This window comes from Carlito syrichta, unplaced genomic scaffold (assembly GCF_000164805.1).
Source record: "Carlito syrichta isolate Samal-C Ts95f unplaced genomic scaffold, Tarsius_syrichta-2.0.1 Scaffold303665, whole genome shotgun sequence".
NCBI classification, from domain to species: domain Eukaryota; kingdom Metazoa; phylum Chordata; class Mammalia; order Primates; family Tarsiidae; genus Carlito; species Carlito syrichta.
The window spans coordinates 112,158-139,510 of NW_007247761.1; the positions used below are offsets into that span (position 1 = coordinate 112,158).

The window sequence follows — 27,353 nt, forward strand, 5'->3', positions numbered from 1 at the left end:
AGTCAGAATCCAACCTGGACAACAGAGCAAGACCCTGTCTCTCTCTCTCTCTTTTTTTTTTTTTTGAGTTGGAGTCTCATTCTGTCGCCCAGGCTGGAGTACAGTAGCATGCTGACAGCCACTGCAACCTCTACTTACCAGGCTCAGGCACTCCTTCCACCTCAGCCTTCCAAGTAGCTGGAACTACAGGACACACCACCATGCTGGGCTAATTTTTTGATTTATTGTAGAGATGAGGTCTCACCAAGTTGCCCAGGCTGGTCTTGAACCTGTGGGCTCAGGCAATCCTTTCGTCTCAGCCTCTCAAAGTGCTGGGATTATAGGCGTGAACCAGCGCCTGGCTAAGACCTTGTCTCTTAAAAAATAAATATATGAAGTATTGTGATGGAAAGCATAATTATTGTGGGTTGTGATGGTCAGTTTTAGAATTTGTAAAGTCACAGTTTTAGAAGAACAAAGGTAATTAAAACTCACTCCTTGCTCTCAAGGAACTTGAAATAACAATACCTACTACTCAGTGTATATTTTTGTGTGTAACTCAGAATATTATGCTCTGGATGGTGATTCTAAGGCCTGGATAATATGGATTCTATGAAGTAAATTACTGGTGGTGGTGGTTATTGTGGTGGTGGTTATTATTGTTATTTGCTAGAGGTTATTTTAAAATCACAAGATTCTTTTAGGGTGTCTGTGTGTTTTTACCCTAAGATAGAGGTACTAATGTAAAAGATCATTTTACCATTTGCAAAGACTTGGCGTTATATCCTAGGCTGGGAAAAACATCTTTTAATTAATGAGCTTGGAAGTTGCCACAGTTTTGCAGCTTTTGGATTGGGGCTATGAATGAAAGACTTTTTTTAAAAAAAAAAGAAAGACTTTTTGTATAGTATTATTGATGGTCAGTATTCCTTACAATTTGTAGACAGATAGCACCCCAATTCAGATAGCTTTTTTCCTATTTGGAAGCATGCCTCATTGCTTCTAAAACTTTTTCAGAATTCGATAGATTCAGCCATTATTTCTTCCTGTGTCTCTGAACCTCATCTTTTTATAGCTTTTCTTCAGGAAACATATAATACCTAGCTTAAGCTCAAGAAAGGCAGTTTAAATGGGAAGTAGTTTTATAGAGTTGTCTTTCTTTAAAATAATTGCTGTTTCCTATTCTATAACTCTTCTCCCAGGGACAGCAAAGCTTTATATTTTGATCACCAAAGCAGTCTTATTTTGTGCTTCTGTTTGTTGTCGTGGTTTCTCCCAGTGCCCAACAGCACTTATTTTGCAACCTGGAATATAATACTGTATATTAGAGGTGCTGCTTGGTATTTTAAAAATAACATTACTGCCCTAGAACTGTGTTTTCAAGAAAGAAAGTTATTTCAGATGTACTGACATTTATGTCAGGTTAATTTCTACCTTTGTTGTTGTCTTAAGGAAGAGAAAAGCCAAATTAATTAGGGCAGATGTAGCCAGATTATACCTATTTGGGTGGACCTTCTTACAAATGATCAGTACCTATGTAGTATGATGATTCCTGAGATTCCTGGGTACTGGTGGTTATGATTCCATGACTTCTTACTTGGCAATCCTGTAATCTAAAAGGCTCTGAAAGCTGAAGGGTTTTTCTTACCTTTTCTGGTATTTTGTCATGAAGCTATTTTTTTGCTTTATTTATTCCAGTTGGTGTGAACTGTCTATGTGTCTCACTGAAGAAATATTAATGCTTGATTAAGCAGATCCTGTTGAGAATGTGAGCCTGATATTAATATATGCACCATCTTACCTTTCTAAAATTTGGAAGACTCTTAATTTCTGAAATCTGGACCAAAGGGTTTTGGATGAGGAATTGTAGCTCTGTATTCCTACTCATGATGATCTTGATACTTGTTTTTATTCCTGTTATGTACACCATTGGTCTGAGTGTGGAAGTAGGAAAGTAACCAATGTAGTAAGAATAGCGTGAGTAGCTGGGCTCGGTGGCTCAGCCTGTAATCCCTTGCCTTTGGGAGGCTGAGGTGAGTGGATTGCCTGAGCCCGCGGGTTCGAGACCCGCCTGGGCGGTGAGACCTCATCTCTACAATAAACCAAAAAAAGTCAGCCGGGCGTGGTAGCACATGCCTGTAATTCCGGCTACTTGGAAGGCTGAGGCGGAAGGATTGCTGGAGCCCAGCAGGCGAGGCTGCGGTGGCCGGGAGCGGCCACTGCACTCCAGTCTGGGCGACAGAGTGAGACTCCAACTCAAAAAAAAAAAAAAAAAAAAGAATGGCGTGAGTTTAGGGGACAGAAAGATCTGCTATAATAACCTCTCTTAGTTTCAGTTTTGGCTTTTGTAAATGTGCTCAGTGATGCTGTTTTCAGAGTTGTAGTAGAGATTAGAGGAGATAACAGAAAATTCTTGATCAGAATTTATTTTCTCTTTATAGTGTTAGCCTGATAAGTATCTTTTTAAACTAAAACTAAGTATATGTTATTTTATTATTTATACAATTCCTGCCTTTAAATATATATGTATCTCCAGGCAGGGTAACTATACTATTATTCCACCTGTTTTGTAAAATGATGTTTATTTCTTCCTTTCTGCTGCCTGTCTCCGGCCTCTAGGGGAGCATGTAACGTCAAGGTTTAAAAATGAGGTAGAGAGGATGAGTTTTGATATGAACAACGCCTGGAGGATTTCCAACATCAATGAGAAGTACAGGTGAGTTATGTGGGCTCCTGTGGGCTGTGTTTCACAGCCAGTGTCTTTGCAGAAACCCTAATTCTCATGTGGCAGAACATTTGAACTTAGACTTTTTCTTTGAAATAGAATTTTATTTATTAAGTCTTAAATGCATGATCTTCAGAGTATTTCTTGAGCCTTCTGTGTTTCCATTGTTATCATTGAAATGGAAAGTGGTCCTTACTTAGTAAGATCCTGGAACCTTTCTTCCTACCCCTTCCAGGCCTCTGTTCTTCTTGACACATGAATGTCTAGATAATGTTATATTTACCTGTAGGCAAGGGTGTCCGTTGTTCTAATCACCACATGGCATCACATTCGAGATAGGATCAGTGATCTCATAAGCAGTGATAAAATGCTTAGGAGCTAGTTTTTATGACTGTAATTTTACTCCAGATCCTGTGAAATAGACATTAGTACAGATTGAGTATTCCTTATCCAAAATGCTTGGAGCCAGAAGAGTTTTGGATTTTGGATTTTTTTGTAGATTTTAGAATACTTATATATACATATGATGAGATATCTTGGAGATGGCAAAACACAAAATTATTTTATGTCTCATGTACACCTTATACACATACCTGAAGATAATTTTATACAGTATTTTAAATAACTTTGTGTATGAAACAAATTTGTAACTATTTTGACTGCAAACCATCATGTGAGGTCAGATGTGGAACTTCCCACTTGTGGCATTAATGTTGGCATTTGGAAAGTAGTATAATTATTAAATATTTAGCCATCACTTGTTTCGTTAAAACATATAAGTGTTTTGATGGGGGAAGGAAGTTAACTGTGATTTCAGTGACCCAAATTTCTATAAAATAAAATAGTCCAAGAGATTTAAATTAGTATATCCTTCTCCTGAGTTTCCTTGCAGCACTAATCATTCTGTGGTTCTTTGAGCTACCTTAAATTATGATAGCCATTTTCCTGGTCTTTTTGTGGCTAGCTATCAGAGTGTTTCATTTTTCATTGGAAAAGCTACAGCTAATTACACAGCCCTTAACATGGACCTTGGCCAAGGAGTTAAGAATACAAGGTGTTGTGAAGCCCCAGGAACTTCAGACTTCTCATACCTTTGCCTGTTCTAAGTGACAAATCAAAGCAGAGAAGAGGATGGTGGAGATGAAGGAGGGAGGGACTTTGGAAAGCATGAGGCTGCCATAGGCTTTGCTGAATGTAACCACCTTTCTTAAACTGGAGACTTTATCTACAAGAGAGCAGTTAGTGTTTACTGAAAAGCTGACTACTGGGTAATGTAGTACCAATAGAATAATGAAAATAATGTTCAGAAAATTGGGTGGATTCAAAAAACTGAATAAAACTAATATTGTTGAAAAAAATCCCCAATTAATATGGGTTTTAAAAATGTATTTATTGGCTTTGAGTTGACTAGTTTCACTTCAGAACCAGTCTTCAGGACTTTAAAAGTTATTTCCTATGCCAAAGGAAGAATGAGAGCCAAATTTATTCTTGAGTTTAAAAGAAATGAGGCTGGCTGCAGTGGCACACACCTGTAATCCCAGTGCTTTGGGGGTGGAAGGATTGCTTGAGGCCAGAAGTTCAAAACCAACCTGGGCAACATTGTGAGACCCCGTCTCTACAAAAAAATAAAAATAGCCTAATATGGTGGCACATGCCTAGTCCTATCTACTTGGAAGGCTAAAGCATGAGGATCACTTTAAACCAAGAGTTGGAGGCTGCAATGAGCTATGATCACACCACTGCACTTTAGCCTGGGTTACAGAGGGAGACCCTGTCTCTTTAAAAGAAAACAAAACAAAAGGACCAAGACTCATAGTTAAATTATTAACCATGATCGCAGTGTCCCCGGTTATTTTTAGGAATTTATGGGTTGGCGTTAGGAAGATCGTATAGGTATTTTATGTCATACCCATCCTCCTTGTTCAATGGCTTTTAAATTCTTGTTACTTAATCTTCTAGACCTTGAGAATGGGGGTAGGGGGTGAAATATTGATTGATTTAGTGCAAAAACATCCAATTTCTAAGCCAATTTGTGTTTTTCTGTCTTTTCCCCTAATGTAGAGATAGACTAGAGCCGGCGGGGGGGGGTTTCTGTGTTTTAGGATTTGGATTAAAGGCCTTTATCGCCTTCACTATTGAAAAGAAAGATTGGGTTACCATAAAGAGAAACTGTTTTGTAAGTAAAAGTCTATTAGAAGTACTGCTGTTCAGGATATCAGCTTGACTAACCATAGTTAGCATCTTCCCTAATGAAAAGAGAGCTTCCCACTTACCTCCCCCAGTATAGTTTGTTCTGAGGTATATTTTTTAAAAATTAATGATTAATAGCTTAGTCATATTACTGACTTGGCTCAGTGGGACCATGATTGTGTAGGTTGGTGTGTGATATTAGTTCTGCATACCCATGGCTGCACCTGTTACCTATAAGTAGGACACCCTTTTTGGTTCAAATCAATGAATGAGTTCATCCTATGAAGTCTCTGAAAACTTGACATTGTGGACTTTTGTCCTTCATCACGTTTCCCTTTGACAAAAGCCTAGAAGACTGAGGATCTGGTAGAGTTGACACAGACTTTTGGTTCTGTAATTGAACTGGGCTCTTGTGTAGTTAGAAATGTATTTGTAGCCGGGCTCGGTGGCTCAGCCTGTAATCCCACGCCTTTGGGAGGCTGAGGTGAATGGATTGCCTGAGCCTGCGGGTTCGAGACCCGCCTGGGCAACAAGACCTCATCTCTACAATAAATAAAAAAATCAGCTGGGCATGGTAGCGCATGCCTGTAATTCCGGCTACTTGGAAGGCTGAGGCGGAAGGATCACTGGAGCCCAGCAGGCGAGGCTGTGGTGGCCGGGAGCGGCCACTGCACTCCAGTCTGGGCGAAGAGTGAAACTCCAACTCAAAAAAAAAAAAAAAAAAAAAAAAGGTATTTGTTACAACAAAGAGTTGTAATGAAGTATAAAGAGACTGCCCCTCAACTTTCCTTTTTTCCACTGATTGTTAAGATTGCCAGAGTCGGCCAGGCTCAGTGGCTCAGCCTGTAATCCTAGCACTTTGGGAGGCCAAGGCGAGTGGATTGCCTGAGCCTGCGGGTTCGAGACCAGCCCAGGCAACTTGGTGAGACCGCATCTCTACAATAAATAAAAAAAAATTAGCTGGGCATGGTGGTGTACGCCTGTGGTTCCGGCTACTTGGAAGGCTGAGGCGGAAGGATTGGAGCCCAGCAGGGTGGCCGTGAGTGTATCCCTGCACTCCAACCTGGGCAATGGAGTGAGACTCCAACTAAAAAATATATATATATATTGCCAGAGTCTAAAAGGCAAAATCAAGTGGACCAATTGAGATGTCACTTAAGTAAACACTTAACTATTCTTTTGAGGAGACCAAAACTCAAGTAAGGCTCCTCATTGCCTTTTACTGACTCTGTGGGGTGGCATGATCATCATCCTTGTGATGGCTTACCTAGTGTCTCTTTCCCTCTCCCCTTTCTCATCTTCCCTGTTAGGTTATGTGGTAGCTATCCCCAGGAGCTCATAGTGCCTGTCTGGATCACTGACAAAGAACTGGAAAGTGTAGCAAGCTTCAGGTCCTGGAAGCGCATCCCTGCTGTTGTCTATAGGTAAGTAAGCCAGACTAGCCCCAGTGAGGGCTGATGCTACTACCTGCTGCGTGTGGTCTGCTGCCTCTGCTGCTGCTAACCTGTAAAGGAAGGGGGAGGATTCAGAGAACTTTCCAGGCAAGTCTGGTCCTCCTTACTGCTAAAGCTGCACTTCTAGTATCACAGCAGTACTCACCACATCCAGAACGCTAGCTAGTGGTTCAGTTGACACACATTAAAAAATTTTAGTTGAAAAGTGACTGGACTTGCTATTTCAACATCTTTTTTACATTCTTTGAGAAGATAATATGCTACTGTGTTTAGCTTCAAATGTTAGCAGGGCTTTTGAATTGAGAGAGATGAATCCTAGAAAGTGTGAATTAGGAATACAGAGTTGAGTCATTTCTGATTGTGGCTGAAACTTCAACACATACAAGTACCCTGTTTTGAGAGAGAGCATTTAAAGAAGGCTGAGACTTGAATGGATAGAAGATTTCAGAGATCCAGAAGCAGAAGAGCCAAGGGATGCAAGTTCCAAACAGGGATAGTGGCATGGTGACAAAGCGCAGATTTTGGAGTCATAAACCTGAGTTCAACTCTCTTCTGACACTGCATGCTAAGACACCTTAAGTAAGTCCTAACTGACTCAGCCTGTTTCTAAATAATGAGAACAATAGTTCTTATTTTGCAGATATGCTGTGACTGTAAATGAGGGCCTATAAACACTGGACTTCTCTTAGCAACATTGGGAGTAGGTTGTGTCCCTGAGTGCTGCTTTTATAATTCAGTGAATATTTCAGTTCTCATAGAATCATGTTAAATTTTTTTTCCCTTTTTTAATTCACAGGGAAGCCTCCTGCCTCTCAGCCTCAGGGCCCCAGTCATTCACATGCAGGGCTGCACCTGCTGGGGCTCCTCCCCAGAATTGTGTTAAATTTTTAAGAAGTCATTCCTCCTTGTAATGCTTATACTCTTCATTTCATTTTCCTAGTGTGCAGACCTTTTAGACTCTCCCTGAGTTGGGCCAATCCCAGTGGCCTAGTTAGAGACTCTCTCATACCAGGAGGCATTCCACTGAAATATTGATGTTGTTGGAAGGTGTTTTCTGCCTTGTGAAATTCCCACAGAGGTAACCAGCTTGCTCATTTAGTCTACTGAAGGCAAATTCTGATGCCCATCCTAAATAGAGAGAGATGGAAAAGTATTTGTTCTGGCCAAGTGGAACCCATTAAGTTTTCATTCTCAATTTTCGTCACTGTTTTCAGACATCCCTACAAAGTGAGTCACCAAGTTTACCTGTCATTCAAGTGGTAAAGATGATACAGGAATTAGAGCAGTGAAAGCTGAAGGGATTTTGAGTCTTATCTTTGATCAGCCCAAACGGAATAGGGAAAGCAGCCAGTTGCTGCTCTGGCCAACAACTGTGTTAGATCAGCAGCCCTGGCATTTATGAGGCTTGCTGACTTTGAACGTAAGAAAGTATTCTGATTTTCGAAGTAAGAGTCTTTGGGTGAATTTTCCCTTTTAGTTGAGAAGCCTAAGAGTCCCAGTTGAAGAAAAACTTCTTACAATGTAATAAAAATTGGAAGCCTTTTTTATCTTTTAAAATTTATTTTTAGAGGGAATGAGCCCTCAAATTTTTTCTTTTTCTAGGGACCCTAGATGATATGTAAATGAACAGCAATTTTTTTTAGAGAAAATTTGCTTTCAGAAGATTACAAATGAAAGTTCTTGGGTTAGTCCGGGTAAGATCAAACTTCCTTGACCTAGTCTGTCTAAGATCATTTGTCTTGTATCTCTGAGCTCCATACTGGGTTGCTCTAGTGTTTGGGAGCTTTGTAAGGGGTATGTTGAAGAGTGTTTGGGACACGCCACCACTCTCTGCTTTGTCAGCCTAGGTGGCAGGATGCTTCTAAATCCAACATACTTACTGAATTTAGTTGTCTGTAGACTGCAGTAATGATTCCTGAGGTTACTAGCAGCAGTTACTTGACAGCACCACACTGAACCAGTGATTAGGGTTTTTTCTTACTGTGATGGGAGGGCACTTAATTAATTGGATTTATTATTGAAAGCAGACATTGCTCCAACATAACAAGGTGGTATGGCGGGCACCCATTTGTAGTGTAGTTCAAAGCTCCCCCCTTTGTGCATGTGGTGATTATTAGAAACTTCTAGTCATTTAGAGAACTTGTCTAACTCTAAGTTAGGGTTAGTTAAACAATTATATGTTTCTACAGAAAATCAAAGCATTCAGCATTCAGTGTTTTAGCAGAAGAACTTATATTGGACATCATAATTTTTATACTTTTCCTGGTTCTGTTTGCGATAGAAATGTGTTTCTTTAGCGATTTTTAACTGTAGTGTTTGAGTTATCTTTTGTGCAGTCTGAAGTATTTTAGAGGACCGCAGAAAAGATTACTGCTTATTGCAATAGCCCTCTTGAAATCTAGCTACTGTAATGCCAGTCTTAAAACTCAAGATCCAGGCTTCAGAGTGCCATCTACTGCTCCTCTCAGACACTGCAGGGATGCACTGCAGAGCTAGAGGATGCTCAGGAAAGACCCTGCCAGCCTCTTCTGTGAAGGTTTGGAGTCATGCAGCTCAGTGGGTATCCAGAGCCTGTTATTTGCTAGGAAACATTTTAAGAATCAGTGAGGTTTTATTTCTAATTTGGCTGCATTCAAATGTGAACCAGTTAAACATACTGGCAGTACACAAGTACTTTCAGCTACTTGTCTTCCAGTGAGGGGAAATTTAAAAACTACAACAAACTGGTGGTTCTAGTGGAATTTGAGTATTTCCACGTTTAATTTGTTGCTTGTAATCTTTAGAATTAAAACAAAATAATTTAGTGCATTTTCATCATCCCCAAAAGACACCCCATACCCTTGAATAGTCTGTAGTCCCTCCCCACCCACCCTAACCCTGGGTAACCAACAATCTACTTTCTGTCTCTGTAGGTTTGCCTATTCTGGACACTTCATATAAATGGAATCATACAGTATGTGGCCATTTGTGACCAGCTTCTTTCACTTAGCACAAAATTTTCAGGATTCATCAGTGTTGTAGCATGTATCAGAACTTTATTCCTTTTTACTGTCAAATGATGTAATTTTTATAACTTTTTAATTCTTCAAATTGCCGAATTAGGGAAAACCTGGGTTTTAGTAGCATCTTAAATTAGACTGAGTTTGATTTCCGGTCTGTGTTCTTGAAAAAGAATTGGTTGGAGTATGGTTTTCTGAGGTTGATACTGTTCCTTTCCTGTTAAGAGCCTGAAGAAAGGTTGCTGGCTCATTGAGCTCTATGTCTATAATAAGAGTAGTTTGTGGTTCATAAATCTCAGTAGCTTTTTTAAAGCAATTCACTGTGGGCAAGGTAAGTGTTTTAATTCTAAAGGTGGAATCTTGTTTGAAAAGAATCCCAAAGTCAGCCATGAGTACACAGTTGCTGTAGGGGACCCTCAGAAGATACACATTTCTTTATTTCAGGGTCTATTATGTTAGGGTATTCAGGTTCAATACTAAAAAAGGAAGGATGAATACTTAATTATTGGAGAACAGAATTATTGTAGTCTTTGTTGATTTTTTTACCTTATTTTTAAAGAATTAATTTAAAGATCCAAATATTTAAATGAATATTATTTTCTCTAAGAGTACACATTAATCATTTTGTTTTTATCTTTACAAAGATTTCCATAATGGCATGATAACTGAAAAAGATATACATAAGTTTTACTTTTTCTTGTTGGTGAATAAGATATCTTCCCTCTTTAATCCTAAGAGGACCAGAAGCTAACCCCACACTTACCTAGAGTCAGGCTGTTCATTAAGGCACTTAAAATCCAATACCTTACTTTTCATGTGAGTACAGAGCATCTGAATGGAGCCCCTGGGATGGGATGAGAATACTTGTTGTCTCTTGTTTCCTGCACAGGCACCAGAGCAACGGAGCTGTCATTGCCCGCTGTGGACAGCCGGAGGTTAGCTGGTGGGGCTGGCGAAATGCAGATGATGAGCACCTCGTGCAGTCGGTAGCCAAAGCTTGTGCCTCTGACTCCCGATCGAGTGGCAGCAAGCTGTCCACTAGGAACAGTTCTCGAGACTTTCCCAATGGGGGAGACCTTTCTGATGTGGAGTTTGGTAAGGTCCTCCCTGGACTCATGGTAGCAATTTTTATAGCATCAGAGAACCGTTTGTTGAAATGGCCTTTTCCTTAGAAGACATAGAATTGGTTTTATAGAAGAGAGTGTGAAACTTCACTTGATGGGATTATTTGAAGGCTCATAGGTCTTGGCAAAGAACCAGAAGACCCTTTGTTTCAAATTTGGTTTAAGATATAAGAATATTTGTTGTCTTTCTTGCCATCGTGACAGAACTGGAATATTTATATGATAAGGGACTCGTAGTGTCTCCAGATCATGGCAGGGAAATACTAGGCTTCATGAAAGGACTACAGGTGTAGAAACAAGATATAGGAGATGAGCTATGTGGACCCCCTGGATACCCTGGGAGTTGGTTTTGGAGAATACATCCTCATCAACTTTTATAGAAGGCAAGATAGAAAATAAACTGGAAAAGTCCTTTGTATCAATGATTCTGGCTAGGGGTTTTCATTTTATTGAGCTTTTTTGTACCATAATATGTGCCTGTGGTTCTAATTTTGTACAGTTCTGGGAGAAGTAGGTTCGCTTAGTTTTTTCTCCGCTCCTCATGTCCCTAGATTCTTCTCTGTCAAATGCTTCAGGAGCAGAGAATTTAGCCATCCAACCACAGAAGCTTTTGATCTTGGATGCACGCTCCTATGCAGCAGCTGTGGCAAACCGAGCCAAAGGAGGAGGCTGTGAATGCCCAGGTGAGGTGTATGGTGCTTTGTCCCACATACTTTTTCCTTGTAATTCCAGCCCTTGCCCAACTGAGACTTCATTCTCAATTTGATATGAATGGCAGGCCATATTCCTCATCCTGCCTTGAGAGAGCCAGAGCTTCTCTTTGGATTAACACTATGTTCTTTTCTGAGAAGAAATGGAGGAGGAGGTGCAGTGAGGCCACACAATCTTCCTTCCCTGTGCCAACCTTTAGGTGATAAGCAGATCTTTTCCTGTAACAAGGCCTGCTCATGATTGGAAGCTGCTACTTTAGTGGGCTCAATTTCTCAGCCTTCTGAAAGCTTTTTTAGCTGGGCACAGTGACTCATGGCTATAATCCCAGCACTTTGGGAGGCAGAGATGAGAGGATTACCTGAGCCCACGAGTTCAAGACCAGCCTGGGCAACTTGGCAAGACCTCGTCTCTACAATAAATCATTAAAAAAAATTAGCCGAGTGTGATGGTGCATGCCTGTAGTTTCATCTAATTGGAAAGTTGAATGAAGCAGAAGGATCACCTGAGCCCAACAGGTCGAGGCCGCCATGGCCATGAGCGTGCCAGTGCACTCCAGCCTGGGTGACAGAATGAATCTCTGACTCAAAAGAAATAAAATAATAAAAGCTTTTTTGTTGCCTTTGACTGAGGGTATGCTTATCAGTGGTCTAGCAAACTCCTCATAGGGATTCTACTTAGAAAACCTGGGATGGAAATTGAAGCAGTAAATACAGAACTCTAGTAAGGTGCCTCTATCTTGACCTGTAACAACCTAACTGTTGGAATGCTGGCTTTCACCAAAGACAGACCTCCTCTAACTCCCAATGCTATATGTGTGATGGTAGCACAGGTAGAGGCACCAAGCTCCTTACTGAGATGTGACCAAGCTGCAAATTGAAAGCAGCCATACTAAGGTGAAATTTGAATGCATGAAGGCATTGTTCTGCTGGGTTCTTTTCAAAGAGATTCCAGAACCATGATTTAATTGAGGCCCAAGAAATAAACCTGGGATGAGATGAAAGTTGAAAGGTTTTCCTGTTTCAAAATAACAACTTTTATTTTATGTCAGCTTCTTCTTTACAAATCTAACCTCCCTTTTTTACCCTTTTTGAAAAGACAGCTAAAATCCAAGCACTATTTTCCTCTTATAACAAACATTGAACTAATAGACACGCATCAAAACATTGCAGTTTCATTAGTCAGCAGCTGCAGTGGGTTTGTTTTATAGCCAGTTCTCTTCTTTATATTTGGCCATGTTGGCTTTAAACTCAATATATTTGTGTTCTCTTTATTGTTATTTTCTCTAGAGTATTACCCGAACTGTGAAGTTGTGTTCATGGGGATGGCAAACATTCATTCTATTCGGAGGAGTTTTCAGTCTCTGCGGTTGCTGTGCACTCAGATGCCAGATCCGGGAAAGTAAGACCTTGGCCTTGGCTTTCACTTTGCATAGCTCTTAAAAAAATGAGTTTGGAAGTGTCGGTGTCTTTCCTTCCTGTGTCTTGGTTAAGTCTCTGCTAGTATCTCGTTCTTGGGTCAGAAACATGGCAGTACAGAGGAAGAGCTGGGAGAAAAATCCAGCCCTTTGAAAGGTTTAAAAATGTACAGAGAAAACCTCCGCTCTCAGAACAAAAGTCTTGCTTTCTTGTTGTTCCTGGAATTTCTGCCTTCTCTTCCACATGATATTTGGCCCAAATTCTTTGGTTTCTGGCATTCTATAATGACACTTGTCTGCTATGAATTGGGCTGTTTTACCATGAAGAGTTAGAATTTGTTCATCATGTTCTGAAAAGATTAAACTTGTCATTAGGTCAGTTCCTTTTACATCTGCTTTTGATTTCTAAACTACTGTCTCTTATTTACTAAGAACATTATCATGATTTTTATTGCCTAATAAAAATGAATGGCATTTGTAGTGAGAAAGGTGAAATAATACCACCTTTCTGCATGCTGTTTAAATACAAGATAAATTAGGAGGAATCTTTGTAAAATAAATATGGACAGATAAATATTTTAAAACCTCTGTTTTACTGTTTTTGGAAGCCAAAGATATGTTGCCAGAGAAGACAGAATTTTCTTTTGTCTGGTGTTTGTGCTAGAGCCCATAGTTTTCCTGGGTACTATTCAGTAGATCCTCATGTTCATATCAAGTTTTGCTGCATTCTTTATTTGATTTATTAAATTGGATGCTGCTTGAACCACTCATTCTGACTGCCCATAGCAAATGATTAAATTCATTATAGTTGTAATCAGCCCGGAGGGTGAAGCAGTGTCCTTTGGGGAAAACCTTACCAAAGAAATGAGCTTGCTGCTGCTGCTTTGGGGATTAGCCATTTGCAACCACTGCACAGCTCCAGCTAGCAGCACTGTCTCCTGTGAGGTGGGGTACAGAAGGAGCCTGGCTAAGGACCCAGGAGATCTGCCATGAACTAGTGACTTTAGACAAATGGCTTAATTACTGTGGTCAGTTTTCTTGTCTATAAAATGAAAGGGATATAATCAGCCTTATATGGTCTCTAATACCTTCCATATATTAAAATTATTTTTTTAGAGACTGGGTCTCACATTGTTGTCCAGGCTGAAGTCTAGTGGTGTGAGCATAGCTCACTATAACCGCAAATTCTTGGGCTCAAATGGTCCTTCCACCTTAGCCTTCCTAGTAGCCTGGGACTACAGGTGCACTGTGTCCAGCTAATTTAGAAGAAAATTTTTTTGTAGAGATGAGGGCCTCCCTATGTTGCCCAGACAGATCTTGAACTCCTGGCCTCAAGTGATCTTCCTGCCTCAGCCTCCCAAATTGCTGGAATTACAGGTGTGAGCCACCAAGCCGCTCCCCCCCCCCCTTTATTAGTATCATTTTTTGAGATAGGTCTTGCTCCATTGTCTAGGCTGAAATGCAGTGGCACAATTACAGCTCACTGTAGCCTCAACCTCCTGGACTCAAGCAGTCCTCTCACCTTAACCTCTCAGGTAGCTAGGTCTCCAGGTGCATGCCATCATGCCTAGCTAATTTATTTTTATTTTTGTAGAGATGGAATCTCTATGTTGCCCAGGCTGGTCTCAAACTCCTGGCCTCAAGTGATCCCCTACCTTGACCTCCCAAAGTACTAGGGATTATAGACATGAGCCATGGTGTTTGGCTAAAATTCTTTCTTAAAAAGCTGTCTTAAAAACTCAGTCAGAAAGGTAATTAGCCTTACTCGGTCCACATGTCTAGGGAATTTTATTTAAAAAGGAGGTAATGCTTTTGTGTAGTTGGTAGCAAGTCATAATGCTGCAGCATTGAAGTCTCCCTTAGGGATACAAAGCAACCGTGGCAGTGATGGCCCAGCTATAAGTAAGCCCAGGCTTGTGTTTGGGGCTATGGAGGGCGAAGGGATGGCATGCTTCTCCTTTAGTTTGAGAATAGGACAAGGGAGCATGGAGTCTCAGCAGCATCTCCTCAGCTGACAGGTTTTGGAGTACAGCTTCTCTGTTAGGCATGGACAGTATCAACTGGTACTAAATAATGGTCAGTCAGGTAGGTGTATGTCCACCATGGATTGGAAAATATCAAATATTCATTTTTCTGGGAAATTAGCCATTCAGATTTTGGAGCAAAAGGTGGTCTTGTTAATTACAGTCCCTGTTTCTATGGCTCTTCTCTGTTGTATAGTAGGGCTTGGGCTTCATCCGTAGACATGCTTTATAAACACAGAGATTTTGTTTGTTTGTGTTGATAGTGTGATATTTGAAGAGAAAACTCTTTGGGAATTGCTTTTTTATTTGACAGGCATTGAATATAATGCAGTAAATCATAGAAACCAGTATTTTCAAATCCCCTCCTGTTTTTATAGTTGGCTCTCAGCACTTGAAAGCACAAAGTGGCTCCATCACCTGTCTGTACTTCTGAAATCAGCACTTCTGGTAGTGCATGCTGTGGATCGTGATCAGCGACCTGTGCTAGTGCACTGTTCAGATGGTTGGGACCGTACCCCCCAGATTGTGGCACTGGCTAAACTCTTGCTGGATCCTTATTACCGAACTGTAGAGGTGAGTGCTCCAAAGAGTAGGAGCTGGTATTTCAGGTTGACTGGGGGAAACCTCTCTGGGGGTTTAGTGCTCAGTTTTGGAGATGATGATTATGTCTAAAAAAAGTGAAATTGTGTTGTTTTTAATCATTTCTTCTTTAGCTTGAGCTAAATTTTGGTGGTGCCTACCATAGTTCTTGTACCCCTTAAAATAGGACAGATTTTGAGTAACAGGTTATTGAGATTATAGGCATATTTTCCTTTGCAGTCTCTCTACTTGGAAAAGTTTTAGCTACCTCACTTCTGTAAAAGGCTCTTGCCTATTATTATTATAATGGGTCTAAATATTATCACAGAGTGTTCTGTTAGAGAAGGAACCCTACTCTGAAATAACCATCTGTTGGATTAAAGATGTAGGAAAACACAAAGAGTTCTAAAATGTATGTGAATATTTGTAAAATCTGGGGTGGAGAAGAGTTTTACAAATATAACTTTGTAAGTATAATACCAAAAACAAATTTAAAAGAGAAATTTAAGGAAAAAAAATGTTTGGCTTTTATGAGGTGAATGAAAGAGTCTGAAATATAAACAGACCCGGGAAAGGCTGAGGTAATGGCATAGTTAGTACTCTTTCAATAAAATTATGGAATGGAGTTCAGGGAATTGGGAAATTTCCCTAAGCATGTGTCCCATCAGGGGTAGAGCCTTTGGTGGAGGGGCTGGGTCAGTTTGGCTTACTGGGAGAGGCTGTTAAAAGGGATTGCTGTCTGTGACACCAGCCTCAGGACTGTCACAGTCTGGATAGTCCAGCACAGGTGTTTCTCCTGGGTGTTTCCCTGCAGGGTTTCCAGGTCCTCGTGGAGATGGAGTGGCTGGATTTTGGTCATAAATTTGCTGATCGCTGTGGTCATGGGGAGAACTCGGATGATCTGAATGAGCGCTGCCCAGTGTTTCTGCAGTGGCTTGACTGTGTTCATCAGCTTCAGAGGCAATTTCCTTGCTCTTTTGAGTTCAATGAAGCATTCCTTGTGAGTTTGGGCTTATAATCTTCATTTTGGGGACCTTCTCAATTTGAGGGGGTATCAAGGCAAGTGCTAGTGGGCTAGTTTTTATGAGAAACTATGCAGCTTTTTTAGAATTTAATAGATGGGCAGTTCTTTCTATTGTTTTTGTTTTTAAAAAAACAACAAACAATAAACATATTTATTTACTCAGAGAATCTGGATGTACTAGGTTAGCATAAATTCCTTGAGTTGTTTTAAACTTAGCTTTTAAAAGGGATAATAGAAACTCTAAGTGGCAGAAATAGAATTAGTTGTAATGTCCCATGCTCCCTCCAATTCATCTACCAAACCCCCTCCATCTGTCCTGAGCTTTCTGCCCCCTCTCCTTTGATAGAGGATGCACTACCCTTGCCCTCTTCCAGCCTCTCTGTCTATCTGTATGTCAGATTCCATCGCCTCTCATCTACTCCACTGACTGGCTGCAGCATTTCTTCTTTCTGCCTTCTGTGTCAGCATATCTCCCTCCCTATCAGGTCATGGCCATCAGCATACAAACATGGTGTCTCTCATTTTATCCAAACCCTTTTTTGGTCCTGCATTTCCTTCTAGCTGTTGTTCCATTTCTCTGCTCCTCTTCATAGCAGATCCTCAAGTCTTCTACCCTTGCTATCTCAAATTCTTCTCTTTCCATTCTCTCTTAAACCCACTTCAATCAGGCATTCATCCCACCATTTTATGAAAGCTGTTCTTGTTAAACTGACCAGTGACCTTCATGTTACTAGTTCTGTGATCAGTTCTCAGTCTTCATCTCTTTGCTCCATCATTACCATTTGACAGTTTAACCACTCCTTCTGGAAATGCTTTCTTTAGTTGACTCATAGCACTTCCTCATTCTTAGTTCTCTTACCTCAACTGGCTAGTCCTTTCTGTTTCCTTTGCTGATTCCTCCTACTCTCCCAAGTTCTGAATGTTGGAATGCCCCAGACTCAACCTCCAAGCTGCTTCTCCATCTATACACCGCTCTAAGGATCTCATCCAGTGTAGTGGCTTTAATTGCCATGTATATGCTGTGAGTCCCACATGTATACACCTTCAATTCAGACCTCTCCACTTAACTCTAGACCCATGTATCCGTTTTTGACTGCTTGGTGTCTCTACTTGGTTGTCTTAATGATATTTCAAGTTTAATACATTCAAAACTTAATTCTGATTTTTACATCTCCCCATCTCCAAACCTGATCTTCCAGAAGTCTTCCATCTCACTATATGGCAACTCCAGCCTTCTGTTTATTTAGGGCAAAAACTTTTATGTCATCTTCAACTTTTCTTTCTTTCACATGTCACATTCAGCCTGTCAGATGCTGTAGCTCTGCTTTCAAAATATATCTAAAACCTGATTATTTATTGCTACCTCCACTGGTGCCACATTGGCCCAAGCCACCATCATCTCCTGCTCCAATTCTAGAGTCAACCCAGCACAGAGTCTCTTCCAAAACATAAGACAGACTGTCTATTTCTCTGCTCAAACACCTCTAGTGACTTACCATTCCCACCGAGTGAAAGCCAAAGTACTTAAGATGGCCTACAGGGTCCATCTTCTCTGGGTTCTTTTCCTACCGTTCTCCCCTTTGTGCCATCCACTTTAGTCTACTGGTTTGCTTACTGTTCCTCAGAAACTCATTGTATATGCAGTTGCTTCTGCCTGGAATGTTTCCCTCCCCACATGCCTGCTCTGTCACTTCCATCACATCTCAGCCAGTGAGGCCTTCCCACATTGCCCCGCATCACCCTGTCCCTCTCACCTTGCCTTATTCCCCATAGCCCTGGCCACCCTTCACCTATAGCTAGAGCAAGCTCCATCAGGGCAAAAGAGTTGACTGGTTATTGCTGCACATCCAGCATCTATAGTCATGTCTGGGGCATGTGAAATTCTCAGTAATGGTTTATTGAATGAACGAGTAGTTTTACAAGTGCGTTTTCAGCTCAGACTTGAGTTGTACTCTGACCTACTCTTATACACAATTCTTATCTTCTGTTGCTTATGAGGATGGCTATTAACTCAGAATCTCAGAGACTGTTTACCAAGGAATCTAAAGAGGAGTGAGAGTGCCAGTAATCTGTCTTGACTCAGGAGTAATGGTGGTTGGAGTCAGGCCCTGGAATTGGTGGTGTGAGGAGCACGCTGTTGTGTGACTTACTGGGCTCCCCCATCGTGATAGAGTGAACTCTCAGGATGACAGGGTAGAGTGGCTCAGCTTAGCTGACCTCTCAAGGAATATATGCCCTATTGCTTGATTTTTGCTTCATTGGACATCTGTAGGTGAAACTGGTACAGCATACCTATTCCTGCCTCTTTGGAACATTCCTGTGCAACAACGCCAAGGAGAGAGGGGAAAAGCATACTCAGGAACGGACATGTTCTGTGTGGTCACTTCTTCGGGCGGGCAACAAGGCTTTCAAAAACCTGCTGTATTCCTCCCAGTCAGAAGCCGTATGTATCTTTCAGCCTTTCCTCTGTGATCAGAAGGAATTTGGGGGTGGGCCCCATGTAAGAGCCTTTTTGAGTAATGACTGTTTTTTGTGAAAGTAATCTCTGCTGGCTCTGGATGGACTGGTTCCATTTTCCCCCTACCATTCTGTCCTGAGAAAGTCCCACTTCCCAGTGCTACTCTGACCTGTTTTTCATTGCTCTTTGCTCAGAGTGGTTTGGCTTAATACACATTTGTACTTTGCCACCCAAGATACAAATCTTTTCTGGCACCTCCTCCAGGACTTATTTCTAGCATGTTCTGTCTAATGGGCGGAGAAGGTACTTAAGTTGCTTCTTGGATGCTCAGAAACAACTACCGTCTGGTTCCCAGCACCCTCCATTGTCAACAAGCAATGATATCCACTGCAGCTTCTGTCTCAGAGAGCAAAAAACTATATTTGACTTTGGCGTGTGGCTCTTCATTATTCCCTGATCACATGGAGAGCTGGCAGGCTCTTTAAGACTTTGTTCCTGGCTGGGCTCAGTGGCTCAACCTGTAGTCCCAGCACTTTGAGAGGCCCAGGCAAGAATACTGTCTGAGCCCAGGGGTTTGAAACCAGCCTGGAAAACTTGGAGAGACCTCATCTCTACAGTAAATCACAAAAACTAGCCAGGTGTGGTGGCGTGCATCTGTAGTTCCAGTTACTTGGAAGGCTGAGGCAGAGGGATTACCTCAGCCCAGTAGGTTGAGGCTGCGGTGGCCCTGAGCGTGCTGCTGCACTCCAACCTGGGTGACAAGAATGAGACTCCAACTCAAAAAACAAACAAACAAACAAAAAACTTTGTTCCCCAGGGGAATGAATACGTTCTGTTAAGCAGAGAAAAAGAAGCACATAGGTTTGTGTGTCAGTACATAGTAATGCTGTCTTTGTCAGAATGCATCTTAAATTCTAAAGTCAAAAGGAGGCTAATCAGAAGTTACACTGCTTTGCTGTGCTATTAATATGCTTCTCGTTAACACTTAAGTAGTCAAAGAAAAGATTTAAGCTAACTGCTGCTCTCTCCTTCACTGTTCCTGCTGGGGAAGTAAAAATACAGGAAGAAAATTCTCTCCTTTTCACACAATTAATTTAAATGATCCTATAAAACAGGTTTGACAGTGTCTGCCGAAGCCAGTCTTGTACCAGGGGAATAGACAATCACCATCTAACAGAATGACTCACTTTCTTATGCAGTAAAAGCAACAAATCAGGCTGATGACAGTCATTCAATAAAGGTGACCTGAGAAATAATGAATGAGAAAGGGATCTTTTAAAAATCCTTTAGATTTTCATGCCCACAAAGAGGCTCTTAGGTGAAAAATGTTGCCGTATGAAATCTCTAGTCTCATGTTGGTCCTCTTGGGAGCTATACCTGCATCCACTGATGCTGCCTCTTTGTGGAAGTTCTGTTGAGCATTCCATCTGGGTACTTGTTCTTGATCCTCATTTTCAGACATTTCTGGAAGACCTACTGGGATATGTTTAAATCTGTGTCCTCCCCCCTCTTCTCAGGTGCTGTACCCTGTGTGCCATGTGCGCAACCTGATGCTGTGGAGTGCAGTGTATCTGCCCTGCCCATCCCCGTCCACCCCTGTAGACGATAGCTGTGCACCATACCCAGCCCCAGGCACCAGCCCTGATGATCCTCCCCTGAGCCGGTGAGTCCAGGATCTGAAGGCCCTGTGTGGGTATGTTTCTGTGTTGGGATGTGCCCAGGCATGGTTAAAGATTGTGATGTTGTCTGGTTCCACAACATCTTTCTTAGATCTCTGCAGTTTTCTCAAGGAAGGTGTAAAGGTTTCTGGGCTAGGAGGCAGTAAGAGCTTGTTTCTGGAAGTGGGCTAGGCCCTGTTGCTCCATTATCCTTTCGCATGTATTGAGCAGTTTCTCCATGATGGAGCAAATTCCTCTGGGTTCTCTGTGACCCTCTGGTTTGTAGTTTCACCCACTGCTGTGTACTCCTGCCTCCCTGCCATTTTTCTTTTGAGGCTTGAAAGGCATATGCTGTCAAATGATGGAAAATTTGGTCTTGCCACTTGTGAATTAGCTTTATTAAATTCAGGCTGATAATACATTACTTTAAAATACTGTAATATCAGCTGAAAAACACAGCAGCATCATGAAAAATGTCTTTTGAAAATAGCGTTTGGTGTTAGCTTATTTGGCTGTATGGGGTATGGAGTAAGGACAGTGTGGGAGCACATACTAGAATGAGGACTCACTTGGGAGTCTGCCACTCTAGCAGCCTGAGCTTCGCTCCAGAGATGCCACGATTCTACAAGCAGCTGTAATGGACCCAGTCATGAAACAACTGCTTGTTTGGTTTTTTTTTTTTGAGTTGGAGCCTCACTCTGTCGCCCAGACTGGAGTACAGTGGCCACTCCCAGCCACCGCAGCCTCGACCTGCTGGGCTCCGGCCATCCTTCCGCCTCAGCCTTTCAAGTAGCTGGAATTACAGGCATGCGCTACCACGCCCGGCTGATTTTTTTATTTATTGTAGAGATGAGGTCTCACTGCCCAGGCGGGTCTCGAACCCGCGGGCTCAGGCAATCCACTCACTTCAGCCTCCCAAAGGCGTGGGATTACAGACTGAGCCACCGAGCCTGGCTACAACTGCTTGTTAAAACCTATTGTTTCCTACTTCCCTCTGATGGCCTCCGAGATTCTCATTTCCCTTAACTCCTTTCTTTTAGGCTACCAAAGACTAGATCATTTGACAATCTGACCACAGCTTGCGACAACGCAGTGCCTCTGGCTAGCCGGCGTAGCAGTGACCCCAGCCTGAATGAGAAGTGGCAGGAGCACCGGCGTTCACTAGAGCTGAGCAGCCTGGCTGGCCCTGGAGAGGAGCCTCTTTCTGTTGACAGCCTGGGAAAGCCCACCAGAGTGCCAGGGGGCGCCGAACTTTCTGTTGCAGCTGGAGTGGCCGAGGGGCAGATGGAAAACATTTTGCAAGAAGCCACCAAAGAGGAGAGTGGTGTAGAGGAGCCGGCCCAGAGGGGGGACATTGAGATCCAAGAGGTCAAAGAGGAGGCTCTATTAGAAAAGGAGAGCAGGAGGAAAATGCCTGAGGTCTCAGCCATCAGACTTCACCAAGATCCAGAACTGGGTGATGCTGCTCTGAGGAACCATCCGGGAGCAAGCTTGTCTCTTTTCTCACAGAGTATTCCTGAACAGCAGGGTGACAGTGTTCTCAGTTCTCTCCAGGCTCTCCCTGGGACAGAGGAGTCCCAGGAGATCCCTATGGAGCATCTTCGAATAGGCGAGCTCACAGAGGAAAGGGAGAAAGTTCTTTCAATCCCAGGAGATGCAAAAGTTGGTTATGGTACCTCACAGTCACATTCTCTGCTAACTTCCCAAGTCCCATTTGAGACCAGAGGACCAAACGTGGACAGTTCCATGGACTTGTTAATGGAAGATAAGGTGAAGTCAGAAAGTGGGCCCCAAGATCATCATAGGCCTTGCCTGATGAATAGTGGCAGACTCAGTGGCAAGGACACGCTCCCCCAAACCATGGAGTCCAGCCCTTCAGAAAGGAACTTGGTGGAGAGGCCCCAAATGGGGTCTGTGATGCACAGGACTTCCCCTGGCAGCACTCTCAGCCCAACACGTTCCCCTTGTGCCTTGCCTTTAGCCGAATGTAAAGAGGGACTTGTTTGCAACGGTGTCCCAGAGACTGGAAACAAGGCCTCAGAGCAACCCCCAGGGCTTAGCACTCTCCAGAAGTATCCCACACCCAACGGGCACTGCACCAATGGAGAAACTGGTAGGAGCAAGGACTCACTAAGCCGCCAGCTGTCTGCTATAAGCTGCAGTTCTGCCCACTTACACTCAAGGAACTTGCACCACAAGTGGCTGCACAGCCACTCAGGGAGGCCATCTGTGACTAGCAGCCCTGACCAGCCTTCTCGCAGCCACCTGGACGATGATGGCATGCCTGTATACACAGACACAATCCAACAGCGCCTGCGTCAGATTGAGTCAGGCCACCAGCAGGAAGTGGAGACCCTGAAGAAACAAGTCCAGGAGCTGAAGAGTCGCCTGGAGAGCCAGTACCTGACCAGCTCCCTACGTTTCAATGGGGACTTTGGGGATGAAGTGGTGAGTAGGCCACGGTTCCCTCATAGCTGCCAGAGGAGATATGGCACACTGAGGCTGGGTACCCTTTGTGGCCAGTGCATGGTGATTGGTACAGATTTCTAAAAGGATTGGAAAGATCCAGAGTAGCTCTGTTGAGAGGCTTGGGATCAGCTGCAGCCACATAAATGGCTGCCTGCTTCTTTTCTGCTTTGCTTACTTTCCACAGATATCCATTTGATCAAATCTCTTCAGAGAGACCATATGTCTTCAGAAGGACTTGAACTCTTGTGCAGAATACATCTGTAGGGCAGTGCCAAGTATTCCTGTCGGATTGTAGTGCCTTTTCTACATTATTAGCTGGAAAGTATTAGCCCTCTCAGACGTGAGCTGTAGCTTTAAAGGTTTAGTTGCTTTTAAACAAGGGGACCAAAAAAACCCCAGAATTTATTTACTAAAAATTATGTATTTATTCTTACATGTTAAACTTCAGTCACCTTCAAAGTACTCTTCGTTTGATGCAGTACACCTACTGAGACGCTTTTTCCACTGCTCAAAAACAATTTTGAACTGCCATTTTTTCGTTTCACCTTTTCTTTTTCCTTTTTTTTGAGTTGGAGTCTCACTCTGTCGCCCAGGATGGACTGCAGTGGCATACTCATGGCCACCGCAACCTCAACCTGCTGGGCTCAGATGATTCTTTTGCCTCAGCCTTCCAAGTAGCTGGAATAACAGGCACATGCCACCACGCCCAGCTAATTTTTTGGTTTATTGTATAGATGAGGTCTCACCAAGTTGCCCAAACTGATCTCGAACCCGCGGACTCAGTCAGTCCTCTCACTTCAGCCTCCCAAAGTGCTGGGATTATAGGCGTGAGCCACCGCACCGGCTTGCTTCACCTTTTCTATATCAGCAAAACGTTTCCCTTTAAGGAATTTTCTTCATCCAGGGGAAGCAAAAAAAAGCTGCTCACGGTGAGATAGGTTGAATAGGGAGGGTAGGGCACAGGGGTCATGCCGTTTATCAACTCTCAGCACGGTGTGGGCAGATGTGTTGTCATGGTGGAAGAATCAGTCACCTGCTGCCACAACTCAGGACATTTCTTCTGCAACCTTCTCAAAACTTCCAGATGAAAACTTTGGTTGACTATTTGATCTGGAGGAACAAATTTTGAGTGTACTGCAAGGAGCCTGCCTTCCAAAAGATAATTCTGGATTTTTGTGGGTTCCCCCTCATATTTGTACCACCACCCTATGGCAGGCGCTGGCAGTAAAAATGGAGAGAAGGGATTGGTGTCTAGGACTGTTGAGGAGTTAGCACTGATGGGGCTTGGTGGCTGGAAATGAAGGTACCAGAGGAGAAGTTCTCAAGGAGGTACTCTCTTCTCTGGGCCGACCTGACTTAGCACACTCAAGTAAAAGTGTGAGCCTAGCTCTGAAGCAGTCAGCATACACTAAAGGCGGGCACATCCAATGACTTTCAATTCAGAATGACTTGTTGGCTTTTCCTTCATGCTATGGTGGTTTCTCACATTCCCAATGAGTCCTTCTGGGAAAGGAGGGCTTGTCCAAAGCACTCAGCTTTAATTAGTGGCAGGGTTGGATAAACAGGCACACTGGAGTAGCTGACACTCAGAGTTCCCATTTCATCTCGGTCCCTCCTCTACCACTTACTTTCTAGAATCCTAAATTCTGTCTTTCCACTCAAGAGCCACTGTACACAACCCATGTATCCCTCTCCCAGCTGAGCCCAGCCCCATGTCTGTAATTGTTCAACCCATTTCTTGATGGCTGATGCATCTGCAAATCCAGCAGCCCTAACACGCAGCCCTACCCAGAGTTCCCAGTATTCCCTTCTTTACCAAGCCCTTTCTTCTTTTGGGAAGAGACCCCGTTCATTCTGTCAGCTGTGTTTGTTTGCCAACAGACTTCAATCCCTGACTCGGAAAGCAATCTGGATCAGAACTGTTTGTCTCGCTGCAGCACAGAGATTTTCTCTGAAGCCAGCTGGGAGCAGGTGGATAAACAGGACACGGAGGTACAGGCTCAGCCCCTGTTCTGAGTGCCATCCATGCAACTGTTTTGTGGTTCTTTTCCACTCCCATCCCTACCCCATTCCCCTGACCAAGGAAGGACCTCATAGCATAGCTAGCCTTGAACTCTGGCATCTCTACTCCTGTGAACCCATATCAAGCCTAGAGTTTTTGAGCCAGTGACCCAGCAAGCTGGCCTCTCTCTTCATTGACTTTATGATCTGGAGCCTTGCAGCTCTCACAGTGACCCAGGGTGCTGCTGCCTGCCACTTTATCTCAAGGGAGATTGGAATTCCCTCCAGGGAAATGATTTGGACGCCTTTCTTGTACTGTTGACAGTATTGGGCTGGTGCCACCAGAGCTGATGTGGTCCCTGTGACTCTTGCTGCCCCCAGCATGGCTCTGCTGGTTCCAGTGTTTGGCCTCTTGTCATTAACCTGACTCCATCTGTTTTGCAGATGACCCGTTGGCTCCCTGACCACCTGGCTGCCCACTGCTACGCGTGTGACAGTGCCTTCTGGCTCGCCAGTAGGAAGCACCACTGCAGGTGCCATTGGGCGGTGTGGTAGGGTGGGCCAGGTGTGGAAGCTGAGATTTGGCTCCCAGAACCTGCAGAGTGGAGGGTTGTGGGCATCTTACTTGAGGCAAACCCCTAGTCTTAGTCTTATCTTCTGTGTCTCTGAAATTGGTGTTTGTAAAACTGCATTTGGTATGTTTATTCAGAATGATCACTGTTAAATTTTGAAATTTACAAATGACACCCTTTCTTGTTTTGATTCCCAAACTGGTGGAGCAGCAGCCACCGTTCAAACCACCTTTTCTTATTCCCAGCATAAAATTTCTTCCTATTCAATATGACTGCCATGAGCAAAAGTAGTTTTTTGCATTGGGCAGGGAACTTCATTTTCCTACTCCTTCCCTGCTCTCTGACTCCAAACTTGTTTTCCCTTGTGCCATTGGTGAGCAGCTGTAGCTGGGGGGAATAGTAGGGACAGCTGAGAACAGTCTTCCAATCCTTAGGGCTCCTGATTTCTCTCTCCTTTTGGGTTGAGGTAGTGAGTTACTAGGGATACTTTGCCCGAGCTAGGGTGGTGACTGGCAGATGTTCATTGTTCTTGGGATAAGGAGTTTCTGAATTGTGCCGTGGCTCACCCCTGACAAGTGAACCTGGGTTGAAAATGGAACGTCTTTGCCTAGTAATGATGCTTCTAGGACCATATGTCTCCCCACCCTGTGCCCCAAGCCCGTTGGCTGGCTTCTCCTCTGAGCTCTTTCTTCCCTCCTTGCAGGGACACTGACCGTGTTGATCAAACGTGGTGAGCATTTGCAACAATTTGCCTGTGGTGTCTGCACATCTACAGTAACTTCTCCACACTAACACTATCCTTCCCCCTCTCTGCACTCATTGGGGTGAAGCGTGGGGCTGGGGTACATAGGCAGGCAGATGGGCTCAGGGAGATTCAAAGCATCTGACTGAGGATACCATCAAGGGTGAGTTAGGCTGCAGTCATGTGCTCCCCTTCTGATCACACAGGTCAGCCAGGCCATCTTGCTTGTGACAGGAAGCAGTGCTTTAGCAGAGGCTGCTCTCCAGGGGGAATCAGTTGAGTTTTCAGAGCTATTTCTTGAGTCATTCATTCATTGAGATGCCAGAATGATGCTAGTAACTTCTAGGTTAAATAGCATCACTGCTTTTTTTAAAATTTATTTGAGATTCAGTGGATACATGTGCAGGTTTGTTACATAGGTATAGGGTGTGATAGTGAGGTTTGAACTTCTATGAGCCAGCCCCCCAAGTGGTGAGCATGGTACCCAGTGGGTGGTTTTTTTAACCCTTGTCTCTTCTCTCTCCCCTCTGTAGTAGTCCTCAATGTCTTTGTGCCCTTGTGTGCCCAGTGTTTAGCTCCCACCTAAGAGTGAGAACATATAGTGTTCGGTATTCTGTTTCTGTGATAATTCACTTAGAATGATGGCCTCCAGCTACATCCAAGTTGCAGCAAATGACATTTCATTACTTTTTATGGCTATGTAATATTCCATGATGTGTATGTACCACATTTTAAAAATCTGGTCTACCATTGATGGGCACCTAGGTTGGTTCCATGTTTTTGCTATTGTGAGTAATGCTGTAATAAACATGCTAGTGTTTCTGGTAGAACGATTTATGCTTCTTTGGGCATATACCCCGTAGTAGAATTTTGCTGGGTCAAATGGCAAATCTGTCTTTAGTGTTTGAGAAATCACCAAATTGCTTACCACAGGGGTTGAACTAGCTTACATTCCCACCAACAGTGTATGTGCATTCCAGTCTTCACAGTATCACCAACATCTGCTGTTTTTTTACTTTTTAATAATAGCTATTCTGACTGGCGTGAGATGGCATCTCATTGTGGTTTTAATTTGCATTTACCTGATTAGTGATATTGAACATGTTTTCATATGTTTGTTGGCCACTTGTATATCTTCCTTTGGGAGTGTCTGTTCAGTGTCCCTTTTCCTTTTTTTTTGAGTTCAAGTTTCACTCTGTCACCCAGGCTGGAGTGCAGTGGCACACTCAC

General features: G+C 43.1%; 1 protein-coding gene across 2 annotated transcripts in view; it reads left to right on the plus strand.

Annotated features, from left to right (window-relative positions):
* The window catches only part of MTMR3 (myotubularin related protein 3), a 71,426-nt gene that overhangs the window by 38,498 nt on the left and 5,575 nt on the right, over positions 1-27,353 (plus strand). The window contains exons 7-18 of one of the 2 annotated variants that reach the window (XM_008058948.2): positions 2,599-2,695; positions 6,205-6,318; positions 10,237-10,442; positions 11,023-11,154; positions 12,469-12,580; positions 14,998-15,193; positions 16,014-16,199; positions 18,496-18,666; positions 20,199-20,344; positions 21,380-22,787; positions 24,690-24,800; positions 25,254-25,342. In XM_008058948.2, coding sequence (XP_008057139.1) covers positions 2,599-2,695; positions 6,205-6,318; positions 10,237-10,442; positions 11,023-11,154; positions 12,469-12,580; positions 14,998-15,193; positions 16,014-16,199; positions 18,496-18,666; positions 20,199-20,344; positions 21,380-22,787; positions 24,690-24,800; positions 25,254-25,342 — 2,968 coding nt within the window. The remainder of the gene's footprint in view (positions 1-2,598; positions 2,696-6,204; positions 6,319-10,236; positions 10,443-11,022; positions 11,155-12,468; positions 12,581-14,997; positions 15,194-16,013; positions 16,200-18,495; positions 18,667-20,198; positions 20,345-21,379; positions 22,788-24,689; positions 24,801-25,253; positions 25,343-27,353) is intronic. The other variant, XM_021712825.1, reaches the window with a different exon arrangement.